Below are 19,918 nucleotides of genomic sequence, written 5' to 3' on the forward strand. Positions count from 1 at the left end.
CAATTCATGTTTACTTGCCCATGTGAAACTATGTACATAAGACAAGGCCAACGCTTTTGTGGAGGAGAATGTGATTTTTTCTACCCGTTATGACCAGGACATCTATACCGTTCATCTGCAAATTATTAATCAGTTGAGTCACACTGGAGCAATCGCCCTTCTTTCCCATCGTACAGAGCAAACATAAAAATAAGAAAATCAAACAAACACATTGACATTTAATTCTCAAGCAAGTGCAGATATTAGGCTCAAATTCCACAGCATTTCTAAACAAACTGGTAGCACAACAAAAACATACTTATCATCCACTTCTAGACACTTCACCAGGATGGGCAAAATTCCAGATTTTATCAGATCGTCAATGGGCGGATTGCGGTCACTTGATAATAACTTTCTGAAAAAAGAAATAACACTGCTGTTTTCTTCACTCACGAAAACTACGGGGAAAAAAACATGCTTTGTTTGTATTTACCTTGCAGCCTGAACGGCACTCAACTGGATGACTGGGTTATCGCTAGTAGCATTCTGCAAAAAAAAATAAGAGTACATATGGAATTTGTAGGTAACCTTCAACAATCATGTGAACAGATGTCAGTAGCTGGAGGTAATCGGATCCACTAAACCCTCAAGTCAACGACCTATGCCATTTCCCTACAAGATAAATCTCTTCCGCAAGTGCTCGCTGCAAGAATAAGAGTTCTAAACTCATGTTAAGTACTTAGGGTTCACATCTTTTAAACCGCTCCTATGAATGCCAATACACGGTTGGATAACTGTAAATTGGTTCAATTCTTGTTAAAGGAAATCCAACGTACCTGTAATATAGCTTCTAGTGTAATGTTTTGCTTTAAAAGAAAAAAAACATTGTTAGACACAAATGACAGGGGAACACATTTTACAAACTGTAATTAAGTATTACTTAATAAATATAGTATAAATTGTCATTTTAAATATAAATACCGTCTTGAAATCCGCATCAGCATCCGAATCTTCTAAACTTTCTTCTTGAGGGACATTTCTTTTCTTCAGTAGGTGCTCATCTCTTTTGTTCTGGAGTAAAAAAAAAAAACAATAGCACATTTTAAATCTTTTCAGACTGGTTCAAAGCTGACAACTCTAATTGCAGCGCATAATCCCAGGCTTGGATTTGTAGTGCTTTCGGTTTAAGAAAATGTGTTTTGATCCATTTAAGTCACAGTCCCCTGCATTCTACTGGGTCTCAAGACTTCAGAAATGCCAAGTTGATGGAGTTCTGTTTGTGCTCGTCAATCTGAGCAAGCTCTAAATACCACAACACCCCACATGGAAAAGAGAAAATTGTGGCCGATATAGGCATAGTTTTGACATTTGCAGGGCATTCAGAGTATAAAAATGCGGTGGAATCAACACAAGCTACACCACTCTAGATTCCCTGGGCCTCTTGTTTTCAGAAATGCAAGGAGTGGGCTGGTAAACCGGGATATCCAGAATAACATGCAAACGTCAAACTTTGGTGAAAATCAGTTCCTCGATGTTGGTTGCCAAAGTTCTGGAATTTGCAGGGAACGTCAAAGCCCTCTGCTGTAGCGTTCCTACACTGCTAACAATAAAACAAAATAAAACGTGTGGGTGAGTCGACGACCCAAACATGGGTTATGTCCAAAACCTCGAACTTGGAATAACCTCAAATGTAGTTTTAGAAGAGGCCTTCTTTAGATATGGGGTAGCTGCCATATTCAAGCGTGGGGTCGGCCGGCAAACGGGTAAACTTACCAACCCCAGACTCTTCTAAAAACTAAACACAAAGGGGAGATAAGGGCCTGAAGGGTGGTAGGATCTGCATGGCTACCACCCTTTTTTTTTTAACCCAGAATTCCCTACAAACTTCAAAGTATTGGCAAAAAAGAAATTTCCACACCTGTATGTGATGGGAAACTTTAGAAATCCAAGCCAATGAAAAGTCCTACCTTCTTGGGTTCCAACAGGCCTCTCAATAACATGTGTGGGTGGGCCTCATGTACCAAGAAATACAGGCCAAAACTGACCGTGTGTTCGTTCCTGTGAAATGCAATAGGTATACCTACACATATTGGGCACCATTTTTATCAGGATAATTTAGGCAATACTGCAACAAAGAAGTTTGCGCAATTGGTTAAATTCTCTGGAGTTTTCTGCCAATTAAAAATGAAGAAAGTTTATTATTTCCAAACATACTCCACATTTTGTAATGTATTCTGGGCACGAATATGCTGGACACCAAACATGCCACACTACTCTAAATATTCCTAGGAAATGTGAGGTTTTAAGGGTTCCCTGGGAGGCTGCTGAATATTGGCCACATGAAAACCAACCCACATGAAAACTGAGGCTTTTTAAAGGCATCATTTTCATGTTTGTAAGGTTAAACCTCCTGTCCCACCCCTTAATCTGTCTACAAAAGAGACAGAAAGAGGAGTCGGCGGTAAAGAGGTATGGTACAGTGACAGCCCCAAAGACCCTCTCCCTCCCGAGTCTAGTGGGCTTTCTCTTCAGACCCCACCCTAGATAGGCAGCCTGTGGGGTAAACCCTCTACTCTGCACCCAATGAAATGGCCAGGCTGACCCTTCACCTGATGCACGGTTTATAACTATATTCTGTGTGTCTTATTGGGCTCCGTCCCCATGCGTGGTCAGAATGCAGCTACGCCCCCCCCCCCCTCCCAAATTCACCCTCCTGAGGGCAGAAAGACTGACAGCCTGTGGGTCGTGGGGATGCAACCCTTTGATCCCAATCATGCTCTAAGTGGAGCAGAAAGATTGTATGAGCCCATGGTGTGGGATGATGGAGCCTGATGCCTGGAGCATGATGCCATGATGAGCTAGCTCTAGGCACATGATTCATAAATACAACCTGGTGTCTAGTGGGCTCCCAAGGGGATAGAAAGACAAACCACCCTGATCGTTTTTTTTTTTTTTTTACATCCAGCTCTGGGTCCTCCTGTGCTTTCAAATTCGGTGTAAAGCACAGGGGTAAGGTGGTGATGCCCGAAGTCATGAAGTGCACCCAGTTCATTGTTCAAAAACATCATTGGTGTCTACTGGGCTTTATACTACTCTGGGGGTATAAGATTAGGGGTTAAGATTAGGGGTTAAGATTAGGGTCGTCAATGCTCCTCTAGCCTCTCCCGGACTTACAACAATCAAATAAGAACTTATACGAAGTCACTTGGAACTCCTAAGAGGAACAACAACCCTGTTATCAACACCCACCCTATTTATATTATAAGAGTATATGAGCTCTTGTATGTTAGATGGCTCAGTGAGTTACATATTTGCAAATGACATGTTTCACATGTAGGTTACACTCAATGAATCACTATGTAAAAAAAGAACACGTCAATCTGGGGAGAATATATGCTTAAATGGTGCACTTAAACAGCTTTCAACTAATTACTCTGCCTCATGTGCTGGAAGATGAGTAATCTGTACCAGGTGTTCAAACCAAAAAAGCACTCTGATGTACTGGCGTGGAACGCTGAGACTACCCCGAAGCAGGCACTAATGGGGATATTAGAATACAAGGAACAAACAGGATATATGAAGACTGATGCACATGGTTGAAGGTTTTGGGTTTTTGAGGTTCAGTATTGACCAGGAGGGAGGATCAAATATCTAAAGGCATAGGCAGGGTGCTTCAGAGGCCCTTAAATAAGGTCTGCGCAAGCTCTCCATCCAACATTGTTAAAAACGTGACCCAATTACTAAGTTTAGATAAGTATTAGTAGCCTGACAAACAGAAATCTGACTCGTCTATATATTCGGCCTTTTTAATGCCTACACAGTAAATTAGCTTGAAACATCTGAAAAGTAACTGTAGGACTACTGGTATGCTAAACCCAAGTCTGGGGAGGCATAAGCAAGAAATAGCCATGCAAACCGAGCAATACTAAACTGCAAAATGCTTAGTTATTTTAATGATGTCTCCAATGCTAGTTTGGTTTCGAACTTCTGAATCTGAAATCCCAATTCAGTAGTCACTTTCACCAAACCTTAAATTCCTATGGCATCTCCTTCCAACCATTGTCCACCCTCTACTATGCAAATGAATTACATTTAGACTCTCGTACTTATAGTTCTGGTCCAAGTACAAAATACCTTCTAGGACTAGCAAGTTATTAAATTAAAAAACATTCCAAAATGGCTATTGCTGTACATGCACAGTGCATTGGCAGACCCACACGTGGCTATTTTTGTGTTTGCACTTGCAAGTTAAAGTAATTCTCTTTATAGCTACCCTGCACTATCCTTACTACATCCTTCAAAAAATCTTTGGTATCAGGCCATATTTCAACTCAATCAGCCTTATATGATCAACAACTACGTTTGAAGTTTCCATCCTTTCCCACGAAGAGTCTTCCCCCGTACTCCTCAATTTATATTCTCAGTATTTAAAGAAAAATCGCCCTATGCCCTAAAGCAAGCATAGATAGTTCATTCTAACTTCCTGACTCTCAGAACACCTACAACACTAGAGGTAGAGAACTCCATGCTGAACAAGCTTTGCTGTACTCAGTCCCTCATAATATCAAAGAACCCTGCTCGATCATATCCTTACATTAGTTATTAAAGAAAGACCAAAATGAAGTGCCAGATACTATCCCTAGACATGAAATTAATCATTGCAAGTGACCCAGCTCCCAATACTCAACACAACAGGTCTGTATCAAACCCACTGCAACCATATCCATATCCCATTTTAATCAGATGACTAGAGCAGTCAAGGAGTCCGTTTATTTTGTAATTATTTATGGTTTCTAACGGTTTTATTTTTCTTTACTAATGGTGATGTTGGAGCCTGGCAAGACCCAGAGCCGACTAGTCTTACCAGCAGCATCCCTGATCATTGAAAGACACTCATTGCCGAGAACCCAGCAGAAGGACGCACAGACGTGAAGGGTAGTGTGCAGACAATAGGACAGTCTTGCCCCTTATTTAGACCTGATGCAAAGTAGATGGACTTGAAAGGACTGAATAAGGTATCAATGACATTGAAGAGGACTGCACATCCATGGGAGACAGAGTTAAAACACTTCAAAAAACCTCTGTTGGTCCAAAATGAGAATTAAGACATGGAAGCCATATCCTGTTGATGCAATGTTAGTGTGGCATGCCTTTGCAGAAACTACCACGCTACATGGAAACCCACATGGAAAAACTGCTCAACGTATTTGGACTAACTGTCTTCTCCCCAATGACTGAAAGGTACTTGAACCCCAGCTCACCACACCCACTTCGCTAAATCATTATGAGACTTCTACCTTTTAGAGATCAAGATACCACCTTGCATTTAGCTAGTGAAATGAGTCAGGTTTGACATCAGCAGAATACTCTATCCTCTACTTAGATTTTAAACCAGCTGTACAACAGGCCAGAAATCCAACACTCCATGATTTATTTGGCAAAGCAAAGAGTCAGATGGGAGGAAAAGGGTCAGATTTACCACACCAGAAGACTACTGGAAAATGTATCACATGAAGAAAAAATTGACTAAGTGTGCTGTGAAAAAAGAAACACCAGCGAAGGAAACGGTCACGAGTGCAACCACGAAACTGAGTAATGACGACTGAATATATGCTTGTTTGTTCTTGTTTCTAGATATGTTTCCAAGTGCTTAACTTCTAGGTAATCGGTTTACAAAAATATGGCTGATAGCCGCCTTGTTAAATGGATCAAAAGACTGTTTGTTGCAATACCACATGGCAGTGGGGTTGTCTGAACACCTGCACTACCCTCCCCTTGACAGAGGGAAGGAATGCTTTTAGTGCAAGAAGGATCGCCCTGAGCTCCAAATGATTGATATGGAGCTTGGACTCCGCCGGAGACCAGAGGCCTCTGATCTCCGCCTCTCCCATGTGGCAGCCCGATCCCAGGAGGGACTCGATCAGTCACCACTGCGTGCTCCGGTTGGGGAAGGGAGAGGGATCTGCAGCTGACCCAATGCTGGTCCGTGAGCCACCCCTGCAAATCTTGTGCAGTGCCCTCTGAGATCTGGACGTAGTAGAACAGGTTTCCCTGATGCTGCGTCCATTGGAACTTCAGGTCCCACTGCAGAGCCCGCATATGGCACCTGGCACGATTGATCAGGAGGATGCAGGAGGCCATGAGGCCCAGCAGTCTCAGAGTCTTCCTGACCAAAACCCAGGACCAGGGCTGAAAGATCGGAATCATAGCCCGAATGTCCTGGATTCGCCGTGTCCAGAACCGCTCCGATGAAGAGGAGCTTCTGAGAGGGAATCAGGTGAGACTTCAGCACGTTGATGGAGAACCCCAGCAAATGCAGGAGGTCGGCCGTAGTCTGGAGGTGGGAGACTATTGCCGGGGGTCCAGATAGGGGACGACGGAAACCCCTGATCTGCGCAGATGAGCTGCGACCACCGCCATCACTTTTGTGAACACCCGAGGGGCGCTGGTAAGGCCGAAAGGGAGCACGGTGAACTGAAAGTGCCCATGGCCTACCGTGAACCGCAGGTAACGCCTGCAGGATAGGGATATGAAAATAAGCCTCCTGGAAGTGCAACGCTACCGTCCAGTTTAGCGGATTTAGGGCAGACAAGACGTGAGCAAGAGTGAGCATCTTGAACTTCTCCTTCCGGAGGAAGCGATAGACGTTCCAGAGGTCTAAGATAGGATGCAGGCTCTTGTCCTCCTTTGGAATCAAGAAGTAGTGGGAATAAAAACCATGACCTACTTCTGACGTCAGTACGCGCTCGATGGCCCCCTTGGCCCAGAGGGCTGCAACATCCTGCTGGAGAAGCGCCAAGTGATCCCCCGACACGCGGTTGTACTGAGGCGGCATGGCTGGAGGGGTAGTCTCGAAGGTGAGGGAGTAGCCCCGGACTATCTGCACAACCTACCTGTCCGAAGTGATGGTGCGCCAGTGGGGGAGGTGATGGCGAATCCTGCCACACACTGGCGTCTGGTGGGCCTGAAACACCGTACTAGCAAGGTTTTGAGGCAGCGGCGGTAGGGGCAGTGGTGGACTGACCCGCCCACTGGCCTTGTGACCCACCTCGGCGGGCACCCAAACCCCGGCTGCGCTGCGGCTGCGCAGGCCGGCGGCTCTGAAAGGAACGTGTTTGTGCGCCTCGACCCTGACCTCGAAAGGAGCGAAAGGCAGACCCCCCCCATGGGAGTGCACATGGTGGCAAGACCCAAGGACTGGGCCATAGCCCGAGAGTCCTTAAAGCGCTCCAAAGTGCTATCTGCCTTGTCACCAAAGGGCATGTCCAACAAAGTGGCCAGGACATCCCCAGAGAAGCCAGTAGTTCTGAGCCAAGCGCAACGGCATAGGGCCACCGTTGTGGAAATAGCCCTGCCGAGGGAGTCAGCTGTGTCAAGACCACAGTGGATAGTAAATTTTGCAGCAGAGAGCACCGTCCGAGACTCCAGTGGACACTGAGGCAACAACTGTGCGACTGTGTTCCACATAGCGTGGGAATAGCGACAATAGGCTGGGGTCGCCGGGCGATAACGTTGTGCCACACTTATCCAAAGGTACCCCTGTGTTAGGCTTGCCCAGGTGCTTAACAGAATGTCTGTAAGCGCATCATTAAAGGGCAGCAGCGGCTCCGCAGAGTAGGTTGCTGGCTGCAGTACCTCAGTCAGGAGATCGGTCCCGATAGGCACAGATGGGAGCTCGAGGTTAAGAGCCTACGACGCTCTGCGCAACACAACAGAAAAAGTCCCAACCTCTTCTGTAGCCACGGAAGAAGGGGACAGTGTACCAGGGTGTGGAGAGAAATCCAGATCACCTGGACCTTCCATATCACCCTCCCAATCCGGCTCATCCTCGCATTGAGCTGAAAGAGGGTCCTCTGACCCCTCCCAGTACTCCCCTTTGTCCACCGGCCGTGTAAGAGGTCGGTAAGGACGAGGGGCCCGGAGAAAGGGAATAAACTCACCACCTGGAATTGGAATCTGTGGATAATAGACCAATCCAGGATCGACGTAGTCCGTCCCCGTAGGGAAAGGCGTTGTGTCCGGTGTCGGACCTGAAACTGGAGGCGGCGTCAGGCCTCGTGGCGGCGCCGAGGCGACGGCGCCCCAGGGTATCGTGCCAGCATAGCCGGGGCCAAAGGCGGCGGTATGGGGGCAGAACTCCCCACGAGGCCCTAAGGCGCTCCGGAGGGATCAGACGTGGGAAACAAACAGCGCATGTCCGACAGGAATACCTATACTTGTTCCGAAGTCGCGTGCGGGCCCGGGAAAGGCGGGTAGGCTGCAGGGAATGACGGAGTGTCCACCGGAGCCGCAGGGCAGTGACCACCCGCCCGCCCTCCACCGTGTCCCGTGACCGGTGAGGGGTAGACGAAGAGCGACGTCGCTTCTTCGACTTTTTATGGCGCTGCGACTTACCTGTCCCCAATTCCGACGAGCAATAGCGTCTGCTGCGCGACTGGTCCCTCGACCTCCCACAGGAGCAGGACCTCGATCGGCGCGGAAACGATTGCCGGGCCTCAAATAACTTTCAGAAAAGCTATCGGCACCATGGCCAGACAATCGGGGCACGTCTCGGGGTTGGGCGTGCCCCAAGCAGAAGAGACACACGTCGTGCGGGTCCGCCACCGACATGTTGCAACGGCAGGTCCACCAGGACTTAAACCCGTGCATCCATACTGCATCAGGAGTCGAGTAATCGACAAAACAAGAGAAACAAGTTCTCAGAAAGTTAAAGTATTAACTAGGAGTACCGCTTTCTCTGAGATCTGCACTTGCTGGCGCAGAAAAAGAATGAACTGATGTCAGCGCGCGTGGGCACGTCTAAGTAGCTCCGACGACGTCATCTCGGCGACTATGACGCCAGTGACGTACGTGGAGCCGCACGACACCGCCTACCGACGTGCAGGGGTACTGCTGATGAAAAACTTTCCGGATCCAGTCTGATGCCTGGGGATAGTCTAAGGTAAGTAATCTATCACTAACGTGTCTCTTTCAGATCAGAAAGCTCACTTGAAAATAATCTGGCTTTTTCACCAGCTATGTGACAGGCAGTATTGCACCCCCTTAGACACCGCTTGGCAATGGAAGGGAAACTCTTTTAGAATCAAATCTATATGCCAGTAAAACAGAACAAGGGTGTGGCCAGTAGAAATCCCCTGGACATATTTATACAATCCAGATTAAGGAACCCTGCAAACAGCGCTTGACCAAGATGGCCGCGTGAGCTTAGAGCTCCCGAGACCCTCGCGCCCTCCGTCGACTATCCTGTCTCCAATCCTGATGGTATGCATGGCATCGTGTTGCTGAGTTGTCAGGGAGGCGATTGATGCTACCCGCGGCCGGATCGCCCATCGGGAACCGGACTTAAGACTGGCGAAAGATTGCGGCCTAACTCCCGGAGATGCCAGGGGCTAGAGTTGGCAGGATGCCCGACTCCTAGTTGATCAACAACGGCCTGGTGAGGTGTGAACTGTCGGACGGCGGCCCTCGCTCTTTCACTTTCGGTTTCGTTCCCTTTGTCTGCCCGGACACTGTAGTGCTCTGGGTGGCTTTATAACCCCGGGGACGCTCGGTGGGCTACTTTGGCAGAACAAGGCTGACCTGCTCACTCTTTATACCTCTCTCTGGGAGGGGACGGTCTTCACTGCATTGGACTGCCTGGAGTCCATTATGTCGGGCAAGGCAGAAGGAGATCGGCCGAAGACTAAGTCCACCAGGCGGGGAACGTATTCCCAAGTCAACAGTATGGACCGCTACGCCCTCCTGAAGACATCGCCGAGTGGATCGAGCCAGGCGCCGGATGCCCAGAAGGAGGACTCGCCTGGGACACCGGAGCTCTCCTTGCAGGATGTCATGGGCGCGCTTGATGGGATGCAGACCTCGATGGGGAGGCAATTCGAGGCCCTGGCGCATAAGGTGGATGCCATCCTGGTGGATGTCAACTTGATCCGCTCGGACCTGGGCAAGACAAACGAACGCGTTAAGGACCTGGACCACAAGACCACGGGCCTCACTGATGAGGTTGCGGATCTGCAGAACGAGGTCCGGAAGCTGAGGGCCGAGAGTGATTTCGCCGCCCGCCGGCTGGAGGACTTCGAGAGCCGGTCCAGGCGCAACAACGTGCGCGTCATCGGGGTCCCGGAGTCCTCGGATGAGGCTTCGGCGGACCTGCTTGTGGAAGATTTGGTCCTCAATCATCTGAAGCCTAAGGGCCTTGGAAAGTTTTTTGCGGTGGAAAGGGCCCATAGGGTGCCGGGCGGACGGCCCAAGGCGGGTGCCCCGCCGCGGCCGATTGTCGCACGGCTCTTCCATTTTCGAGATCGGGACGCTATCCTGCAAGCTTCGAGGGTGACGGGCCCGGTCCCCTTCCAGAATGCGTCGGTGAATTTTTATCCGGACTTCACCCAGCAGGTGCAGAGACAGAGACAGAGCTTTCTGGGGGTGAAGCGAAGACTTCGGGAACGGGACCTAAAATATGCCATGCTTTTCCCCGCCAGACTACGGGTGGTGCATGAAGATCGGACATTCTTTTTTGACTCTCCTGTTATGGCCGACGAATGGCTGGACGCTTTGCCCCGGCGACGGACCGGGGACGACACAGCTGAGCATGGAGACAGTGGCCGAGATGGACAGGGCTGATATCTCAAAGCCGGCCTGACTTGATTTGACCATATTTGAAGATCTGAACAGAGTGCAGTAACTGTGGAGGGTTGCGGGAGGACGAGGGGTGCTCTTTTCCTCCCTTGGGGTACTTTTTGTAGATTTTTGTTTTTGTAGGGCGACAGGCACACTGCAAGTTGGGGGGGCTTTTTAAGCTGCAGCAGGGGTGCAGGGTGGGGGGAGTTATGGGGAGTTTGAGTTTGTTGGTGGGGGGTTTATTTTTGCAAGGCATGATGATTATCCTCAGGGTTGTTCCATGGTGGCGCCTCGGGTGTGGGGTGGGCCTCTTTCCGTTTGAGGATGGGGGGTAGAGGCCTAAGTGTTATAAGCTGGAATGTTAATGGTTTGGGGGATCGCATTAAGAGGGGGATTGTCTTGCAATTTCTAAAACGCTCAATGCCAGACGTTGTACTGCTGCAGGAGACGCATCTCATAGGCAATACGTGCTATGCCCTGAATAGGAAGGGGTATAAATTCATTGCACACTCGGGATTCTCTTCTGGGTCCAGGGGTGTGGGCATCCTCGTTAGAGCATCGCTGCCTTTTGAGGTGGAATCCACCATTGTTGACGATAGGGGGAGGTTTGTGGCGGTGGCGGGGCGGTGGGAAGGAAGGACTTTGGTTTTGGTTTCGGTATATGTCCCGCCGGCCCTGCAGGCCGCCACATTTGCTGAATTGGGCAGGGCTTTGCTGACTCTCCCGGGGGGCATGCTGTTAGTGGGAGGGGATTTCAACGCTGTGGGTTCCGGACTGCTGGATAGATACCCGCCCAGGGACACAGGGGGGGCTCAGAAATGGCTTCCAGACCTCCTGGACACGTTTGGCCTGATAGACTGCTGGAGGCTCCGGCACCCCACACAGAGTCAATACACGTTTCACTCCGGGGCGCATGGTAGCCTCTCCAGGATTGACTACCTGCTCACTCTGGCCGCACATGCCTCGTTGATATCCGAGGCGAGGCACATGGCACGTGGTATCTCGGATCACTCGCCAGTGTGGATCCGGCTGGATCTCGGACGGGAGGGAGGAGGGAGGGTGGCCCCCATTAACCAATGGTATTTCCGAGACCCCAAGATGCGCAGCGCTCTGGTAAAGAAGGTAGATTATTACTTTAAGGACAATCTGGGAACCGTGGACTCGGCGATCTCGCTGTGGGAAGCTTTTAAGACCGTGCTTCGGGGGGAGGCCCTCTCCCTGGTGGTGACTGCCAAGAATCGGAGGGACTGCGAAGTGCGGCAAGTGGAGGAGGAGATTGCGGCCCTTGAGGGGGATATGGAGGAGGGGGTCACAGAGTCCTCATTGCATGAGCTTTGCTTGAAGCAGGCGGAGTATAGGGACCTGGTGACGGACGCCGCCAAGACCCTCAGCAGGGAACAACAGGGCCGTCTGTATGATGTTGGAGATAAGGCAGGGAAACTCCTGGCGTGGCTGGACAGGAAGGAACGGGTCAATAGAGTGGTGCCAGAGTTGATTGGAGAGGGGGGAGAGGCGATTGTGGAACCTGAGGGGATTGTGGAGTGTTTCGCGGAGTATTTTCATAGGGTTTATTCCTCTGTGTCGGACAGGCCGCCCGAGGACTCGTCTGATCTCCTCCGTGATATCGAGTTGCCCTGCCTCTCTGACATAGATAGGGACGATTTGGATGGCGACATCACGGTTGACGAGGTGGCGGGGGCGATTCGCGCGTTGAATTCGGGTAAGGCCTCTGGACTGAACGGACTGCCGATCGATCTGTACAAACTGTTCCCGGATAGGGTCGCCCCTCACCTGCGCGCCATGTTTTTGGAGGCGCGGGGAGATGGGATCCTTCCGTTGGATCAGCGGCTGGCGTCGATCGTGGTCATACACAAAGAGGGTAAACCCCGAGATCGATGCGCCTCCTATCGGCCCATTTCACTCCTCAACGCTGAGCCGAAAATTCTGGCCAAACTCCTGGCTACCCGTCTGACTAGGGTACTTGGCGATCTGGTCCACCCGGATCAATCTGGCTTTATCCCGCACCGAAACACAGCATTGAACCTTCGGCGTCTTCATGGCGTCATAGCCAGGGCGGGCACGCTGCGTGAACCGGCTGTTGTGGCATCTCTTGATGCCACGATGGCCTTTGACACGGTGGAGTGGGCATACTTATGGGCCGTGCTGGCCAAGTTTGGTTTCGGTCGCGGGTTTGTGAGTTGGGTCCGGTTGCTTTACGAGGGGCCACTAGCGAATGTTGTGGTGAATGGTCGGGCATCTACCCCGTTTCAGCTTGGTAGGGGTACTCGGCAGGGCTGCCCCCTGTCGCCTCTGTTGTTCGCCCTCGCCCTTGAACCATTGGCTGCGTGGATACGTTGGCACCCGGATATACGGGGCCTTCGGTGGTCGCCTGATCACGAGGACCGTATCTCGCTTTATGCCGATGATATCCTGTTGTATCTTGCCTCACCACAGAAGTCACTTATAGTGGTCTGTGACGTACTCGCATCGTTCGGTAGGAACTCGGGGCTTGTGATTAATTGGGGCAAATCGTACTTGTACGTTCTTAGTGGCGAGGTCCCACTGATTCCTAGAACATGCTCGATACAGGTTGCCCAGCAAGGTTTTGTGTATTTGGGGATTTTTATATCCATGGACCCTGTTGTGCGTTATGAGAGGAACCTGCTCCCCCCCTTGGCACGCTTGAGGCGAGATGTTGACGGTTGGTGGAGGCTGCCGCTCTCCCTTGTTGGGCGTGCGGCCCTGTTCAAAATGATGTCTCTTCCCCGCTTCCTCTACGCCCTCCAGAACACCTTGGACTGGGTACCGGCCAAATACTTTCGGGAGGTCGAAGGCCTCCAAAGGACGTTGCTGTGGGATGGGCGGCCGCGTATAGCTATTTCAAAGTTGACGCTCCCATGGTACGATGGGGGCATTGCGCTCCCAGACATCCGACGGTACTATTGGGCCACGCAGCTGAGCGCGATCAACCATGGGTTTTACGGCCCTGCCCTCAGCCCTGGGTATGCCATGGATAGGTGGCTGCTGCGCGGCGGCAACTACTACAGGGCGTTGTATTCGCGGTCCCTAGACTCGTCCCTCACGGGGCCCACAGGTGTGGCGGTGCGCGTATGGAAGATGGCGACCGACTCGCTGGGCTGGAAGGATAGGCTCACCCTCGCTACCCCATTGTTTGAATCGGAAAGGCTGGGAAGACTCTGGCACACGAAGGGCTTTGATAAGTGGGACCTGATAGGTATATCCAAGGTGGGAGATGTGCTGCATAAGGGGAGGGTGAAGTCCTTCGAGGAGTTGCAGACTGAGTTTGAGCTAGGGCCTTCAGAGTATTTTAGGTATATCCAGCTGCGTCACGCCCTCCGATCAGTCCTCGTGGAGGGTGAGAAGGTGTCGGAGTCCTCGCCCCTTGAGGACCGAGTCCTTGATGGTCATATGCCCGAGAGCACGATTTCACTCATATATAAGAAGTTGATAAACGTCCGGGCAGATTTGCTATTGGGGCTGAGAGAACAGTGGACCAGGGATGGCCTAGAGTTGGATAATGAGGACTGGCAGTCAGCGGTTTCTTCGCCTAAGGAGGTTGCGATCCCGTCGCGTCTGAGGCTGGTGCAGCTTAAAATACTGCACCGGGTGTATGTTACGGGGCCAAGGCTGGTCCACATGGGATTCTCGGAGGACGGCCTGTGCAGAAGGGGATGTGGTATGGTGGGTACTTTCCTGCATAACATTTGGGAATGTGGTGTCATTGTGGAGTTCTGGAGGAGAGTCCATGCAGTTATGGGGGAGGTGACGGGCATTGTGGTACAGCCGGAGGCGCGGTGCTGCCTCCTGAACGTCTGGGGGCCCACTGATCTCGATGAGGCGCAGACCCAATGGGTGACTCTGGGTAACATGGTAGCTAAAAGGGATATCGCACGATTATGGGGCTCCTCGGGACCCCCTACGCTGACCGCGTGGAAGGAGAACATGGATTGGAGCATGCTTAGGGAGAAGACGGTCTACTGCTCTAGAGGTCGCCCCCGGAAGTGGCATGCCATCTGGGGGCGGTGGAACCAATACAGGGGGGGAATATGTCTTGCCCCGGACCTGGAACCTCCCGAGGAACAGCTTTCCCCCTGACCTACCTTCCAGCACAGATTGGTTTTGGTAACCGTTCTGGGCCTCTGCTGTTCCCCTTCTTCCTCCGCACACAGTCTTATACTTAGTAGATGAGTGGGGTCCTGCCTCCCCTGGGGGCTTTCGCCATGGGATTTCAATGTTTCTGCCTTGCTGGGGTTTGTTGTGTGTTTTTTCTGTGTTTATTTAAAATTGGACCTTTGCATTACTCATCGTACTGTATTGGGGACGCATTACTGTATCTAACTTGCAATGCTGCCGAACCTTCGGGCTGTCGGTTGAATAGCTGTGTCCTGAATTTCGAAATAAAGGTTTTCAAAAAAAAAAAAAAAAAAAAAAGGAACCCTGCAAAAGATCAATACCCCTTTCCTTGAAGAACCTTAAGTTTTGGACCTACTTACCAGTACAGTTATGCCGGAAGGCATGGAGTACTAGATTATATAGGTGGTTTGAAAGAACAGAGATGGATAAATTGGCAATTAAGCTTAGGATAGCAACTGTTGGAGGGTAAGTGGGTACGCTGTAGTACACAAGCAGTACTTGTATCATCTAATCACAGAAAGACTGACACATACATTTCTTCACAGGATTGAAAGAGTTTTGTTATATTAATTGTTCTGCATTAATAGGACATTAACACATTGAAACTAATACTATTTGTAGTACGAAATTGTTCATTTATATTTAGACTACAGCAAATGAATGTCTGAATTTTAAAATAGCGAACAGTAGTTGGCATCCTTGTTTTGCGACACACGAACATTTTATTCCTAGGTAAAGCTAGAGTTCCTTCTTCCCCATGCACACAAATGTGTTCTTTTCTTTGTGATTATCGTGGAATGTTTTAATGGATAACACATACAAGAAGACACCTGCTGGGTAATAACTAGTTCCTGTATCTTATCCTGTTACAGAGTGTAAGTTTGAAGGGTGCTCAGAAGTTTGTATTGAGGGAACACATGAATACCCAACAAACATATTGCTGCATCACCTTGCTTTGACCCGATTGCTTAGACTTATGACAACTGTGTGTAAAATGCAAGGCAGATTACAGTTCAGTTTGATGCAGTAGGAGATTTAGAGTTCTCTCTCTCTCAAAGAACTATCTTTCCTTTGTCCTTTTCTTTTGAGGTAACCACATGCTGGATTGCCCTCGGATTTATAAAACTATGACTTAATTTGAATTTTATATTATCTGATGCATTTGTATTTTGATCAATACTAATCTGATTTTTGGCTTCTGTAAACCATTACCTTTTAATAAACCTGGAGCCCACTGTGTTTCACATTTATTGAACATATTGATTTGTTGATTAGGCTCACCTGTGGAGCAGCAAAATCCTTAGGGGATTAACATCACTACAGGTCCATCAAGAGAAGCTCTTTATAGTCCCTGAATTTGTACAAAGAAAAGCGCTAACAGGCAATACATGACTCCATACAGATTACATAGGGATTATGTTACTTACCCAAATAAGCATCTGTTCTTGGCATGTAGAGCTGTAGATTCACATGCTGTGCATAGCTTGCCATCTAGTGTTGGTTCCCGATGTTTGCACTTCTTTTTTCTTGGAATAAGTCTTTCCAATCACGAGGTAGGCAACTCCTCCTTTCGATGATAGTGCGCATGGGCATCGACTCCATATGTTAGATTGGTTGCCGCAGAGGGTGAGAATGGATTAGTAGTAAAGAATAGAGATGTCCATGCGTACGTATGTAAATTAAATAGAGAACTTCAGCAGCTACAGGTATCCGGGGAGGTGGGTGGGCACATGTGAATCTACATGCCAAGAACAGATGCTTACTGGGTAAGTAACAATCCGTTTGAGGCATGTGAGCTGTAGATCACATGTGTATAGATTACATAGCCGTAACCTCCCAAAGCGCTGGCTAACCTGTAGCTGTTGGAGTGGTCTGAAATAGTGTCTTAAATACTGCTTCACCCACATTGGCTTGTTGTCTTGCTGACAGATCTACACAATAATGTTTAGTGAATATTTGTGGTGTAGACCATGTTGCAGCTTTGCAAATGTCAAAAATCGGGATGTTTCCTAAAAAAGCCATAGTGGCCCCTAACTTAAGAGTGGAATGTGCCCTAAAGAGTACAGTTAGAGTTCTCTTTGCTTTCGCATAGCAGGTTTGAATGCACTTAACAATCCATCTTGCAATACCTGATTTGGAGATAGGATTGCCCTTGTTTGGTGGCGCAAAAGCAACAGAGTTTTTTCGTTTTACGAAAAGGTTTTGTCCTTTCAATGTAGTAAAAGAGTGTTCTTCTAACATCTAAGGTGTGTAGAGCTCTTTCTGCAACTGACTCAGGTTGAGGAAAGAATACGGGCAATTCTACTGACTGATTTATGTGAAATGCAGATACGACCCTAGTTAAAAATGTAGGATTAGTACGAAGAACGACTTTGTCTTTGTGTAGTTGGAAAAATGGTTCTTGTACGGTTAATGCCTGTAATTCACTCACTCTCCTTAATGATGTGATTGCAATGAGGAAAGCTGTTTTCCAAGAGAGGAACTGTAGTTCGCATTTGTGCATGGGCTCAAAAGGTGGGCCCATCAACATTGTGAAGACTATATCAAGATCCCACACTGGAGCTGGTGGAAGTTTTGGTGGTATGACACTTTTTAGTCCTTCCATGAAAGCTTTGATCACAGGTATTCTAAATAACGACAAATTCTGTCTATTTTGTAGATATGCAGCAATTGCCGCTAGGTGTAGTCTGATAGAGGTGTAAGCCAACGCGGACTGTTGTAAGTGTAACAGATAGCATATGATGTTCTGTATGGAAGCATCAAGAGGGTGGATATGATTTTTACCACAGTAAATATTAAATCTCTTCCACTTAGCTGCGTAGCAGGCCCTTGTAGTAGGTCTTCTAGCCTCCCTAATGATAGTCATACGTTCTGGTGGAAGGTTTAAGTAACCAAACTCTAAGACTTCAGGAGCCAGATCGCGAGATTCAGTTGCTTGGGATCTGGGGGTCTGATTTCTCCATGGCTCTGTGTGAGGAGACTGTAGGTTAAATGTAGCTGATGCGGGACTAGAGATAGCTCCAACAGGTTTATGAACCATGGTTGACATACCCATGTGGGAGCTACTAGGATTAGTGTGAGATGTTTGCCTGAGCTTCTGAACCACTAATGGAATGAGTGGGAGAGGCGGAAAAGCGTAGGCAAATATCCCCGACCAATTCACCCATAGTGCATTGCAGGTGTCGGTACCTCTAAGCAAAGCTTTGGCTTTTTGAGGTTTTGTTGTGTGGCGAACAGGTCTATGTGAGGGACTCCCCAACTTTGAAAGTATGGGAGAAGAACCTGAGGGTGGAGTTCCCATTCATGTATTTTCTGTCTGCTGAGTGTGGTGAATGGCCCACCTCCAGATGTCTTGGGCTAAGTGTGGTTCTCCCCCCCCCCCCCCCCCCCCCGGTTTTTATATACGCTACATATCTGTCATGTTGCCTGTAGGAACTAAGACCGCTTTTACTTCCAGGTGAGTCTGAAACGCCTTGAGAGCAAGAAAGATTGCAAGCAGCTCTAGATGATTGATGTGAAGCAACTGCTGCTGTTGACTCCACAGACCTCGTACTGTGTTTTGTTGTAGATGAGCTCCCAAGCCAGTAAGGGACGCGTCCGCTGTCAGGGACGCGTCCGCTGTCAGTACTATCTGTGAAACCGGGTCCACCACTGTGATCCACCACTGCAGAGAGCGATGAGTATAGCCGCTTACCAACACCAAATCGGTCAATAGACCCTGTGACTGGTTCCACTGACTGGCTAAGCATTCTTGAAGTGGACGCATGTGCAGTCTGGTATGTGGGATGATTATGATACAAGATGCCATCATTCCCAGAAATTGCATATAAACCAGAGCTAGAATCCAGCGATTGGGTTGAAATCGGAGAACTAAAGCATGAATATTTTGAATTCTGGCTACGCTGGGAAACGCCAGGGCTTTTTGAGTATTTAGCGTGGCTCCTAGGTAGCCCCGAGTATTGGCTGGTTGGAGATGTGACTTTGTCGCATTGATTGTGAACCCTAGTTGATGTAGTAACTGGATTATTCTGAAAGTGTGCTGAAGGCATTGCTGGTACGTGCTCACTTTGATGAGACAGTCGCTCAAGTATGGGAACACATGGATGCTTTGTCTTCTCAGGTGAGCAGCTACTACCGCCAGACACTTTGTGAAGACTCTGGGGGCAGTGGTGCCTCTGAATTGAAGTACCTTGAACTGGAAGTGTTGACCCGCTACCACAAACCCAAGGAATTTGCAATGAGCAGGGTGGATTGGAATATGAAAATAGGCGTCTTTTAGATCTAAAGTAGACAGAAAGTGACCTTCTTGCAGCAGAGGTAATACTTGTTGCAGTGTCGCCATGTGAAAATGATCTGACTGAATGTAAAGATTTAGTTCTCCGAGATCTATTATTGGTCTGAGAGAACTATCTTTTTTGGGTATTGTGAAGTAAAAAGAGTATACGCCAGACCCGTGATGTTGCGGTGGTAAGGGTTCTATAGCTCCTGTTAGAAGTAGAGACTGAACCTCTTGTTTGAGGAGGTGTAGGTGATCTGGTGAAAGTTGTGATTTAGGTGCAATCTTTGGAAGAGTGTTGATGAACTCCAGGCAGTAACCAGAACAGATAATTTGTAGTACATAATTGTCTGTTATTGACTGCCATATTGGTAGGAAATCCAACAGTCTTCCCCCGATAGGTGTTAAGTGGTCGGGGGAAAGTGGAGGCAAGTCACTGCTTTGAATTGGAGGGGGGAGGTGCGTGTGTTTGAACCCTTGCCCCTGCCTTTACCCTGGTTACCTCTGTAACCCCCTCTGAAGTAACCCATAGATGGAGAGGGGGTTGGTTATTGCCCTTATAGGTGGAAGTGGTCTCCGAGAAGGTATTTTTGGAGCCTCCACGGTAAAAAAAGAGCGCCAAAATGAACCACGGCTTTGTGCTGACTGAAGGGCTCCCATGAATTTGGCCACTTCAGTGTCCTTCATTTTCTCTAGTGAAGAATCTACCACTAGGACAAATAGATGCTCTTTATCAAAGGGAGTGTTTAAAATGAAGGTTTGCACCTCTGGTTTGAACCCTAATATGTGAAGCCAAGCATGTCTTCTGAAGAGGACACTGGTGTTTACCGCTCTAGCAGCAGTGTCTGCAACATCTAGGAAACATCTTACAGCATTATTGAAATAAGTTGCCCT

At 48.8% G+C, this 19,918-nt stretch overlaps 1 protein-coding gene across 2 annotated transcripts in view; it reads right to left on the reverse strand.

The window, feature by feature from the left end:
- KPNA3 (karyopherin subunit alpha 3) overlaps positions 1-19,918 on the reverse strand; it is a 743,375-nt gene that overhangs the window by 550,596 nt on the left and 172,861 nt on the right. For both annotated transcript variants that reach the window (XM_085621926.1, XM_085621927.1), the window contains 4 exons: positions 961-1,050; positions 816-845; positions 473-525; positions 299-394 (listed from right to left, as the gene is read on the reverse strand). In XM_085621926.1, the coding sequence (XP_085478052.1) occupies positions 299-394; positions 473-525; positions 816-845; positions 961-1,050 (269 nt within the window). The remainder of the gene's footprint in view (positions 1-298; positions 395-472; positions 526-815; positions 846-960; positions 1,051-19,918) is intronic.

Source organism: Triturus cristatus, chromosome 8 (genome assembly GCF_964204655.1).
Source record: "Triturus cristatus chromosome 8, aTriCri1.1, whole genome shotgun sequence".
Lineage (NCBI taxonomy): Eukaryota > Metazoa > Chordata > Amphibia > Caudata > Salamandridae > Triturus > Triturus cristatus.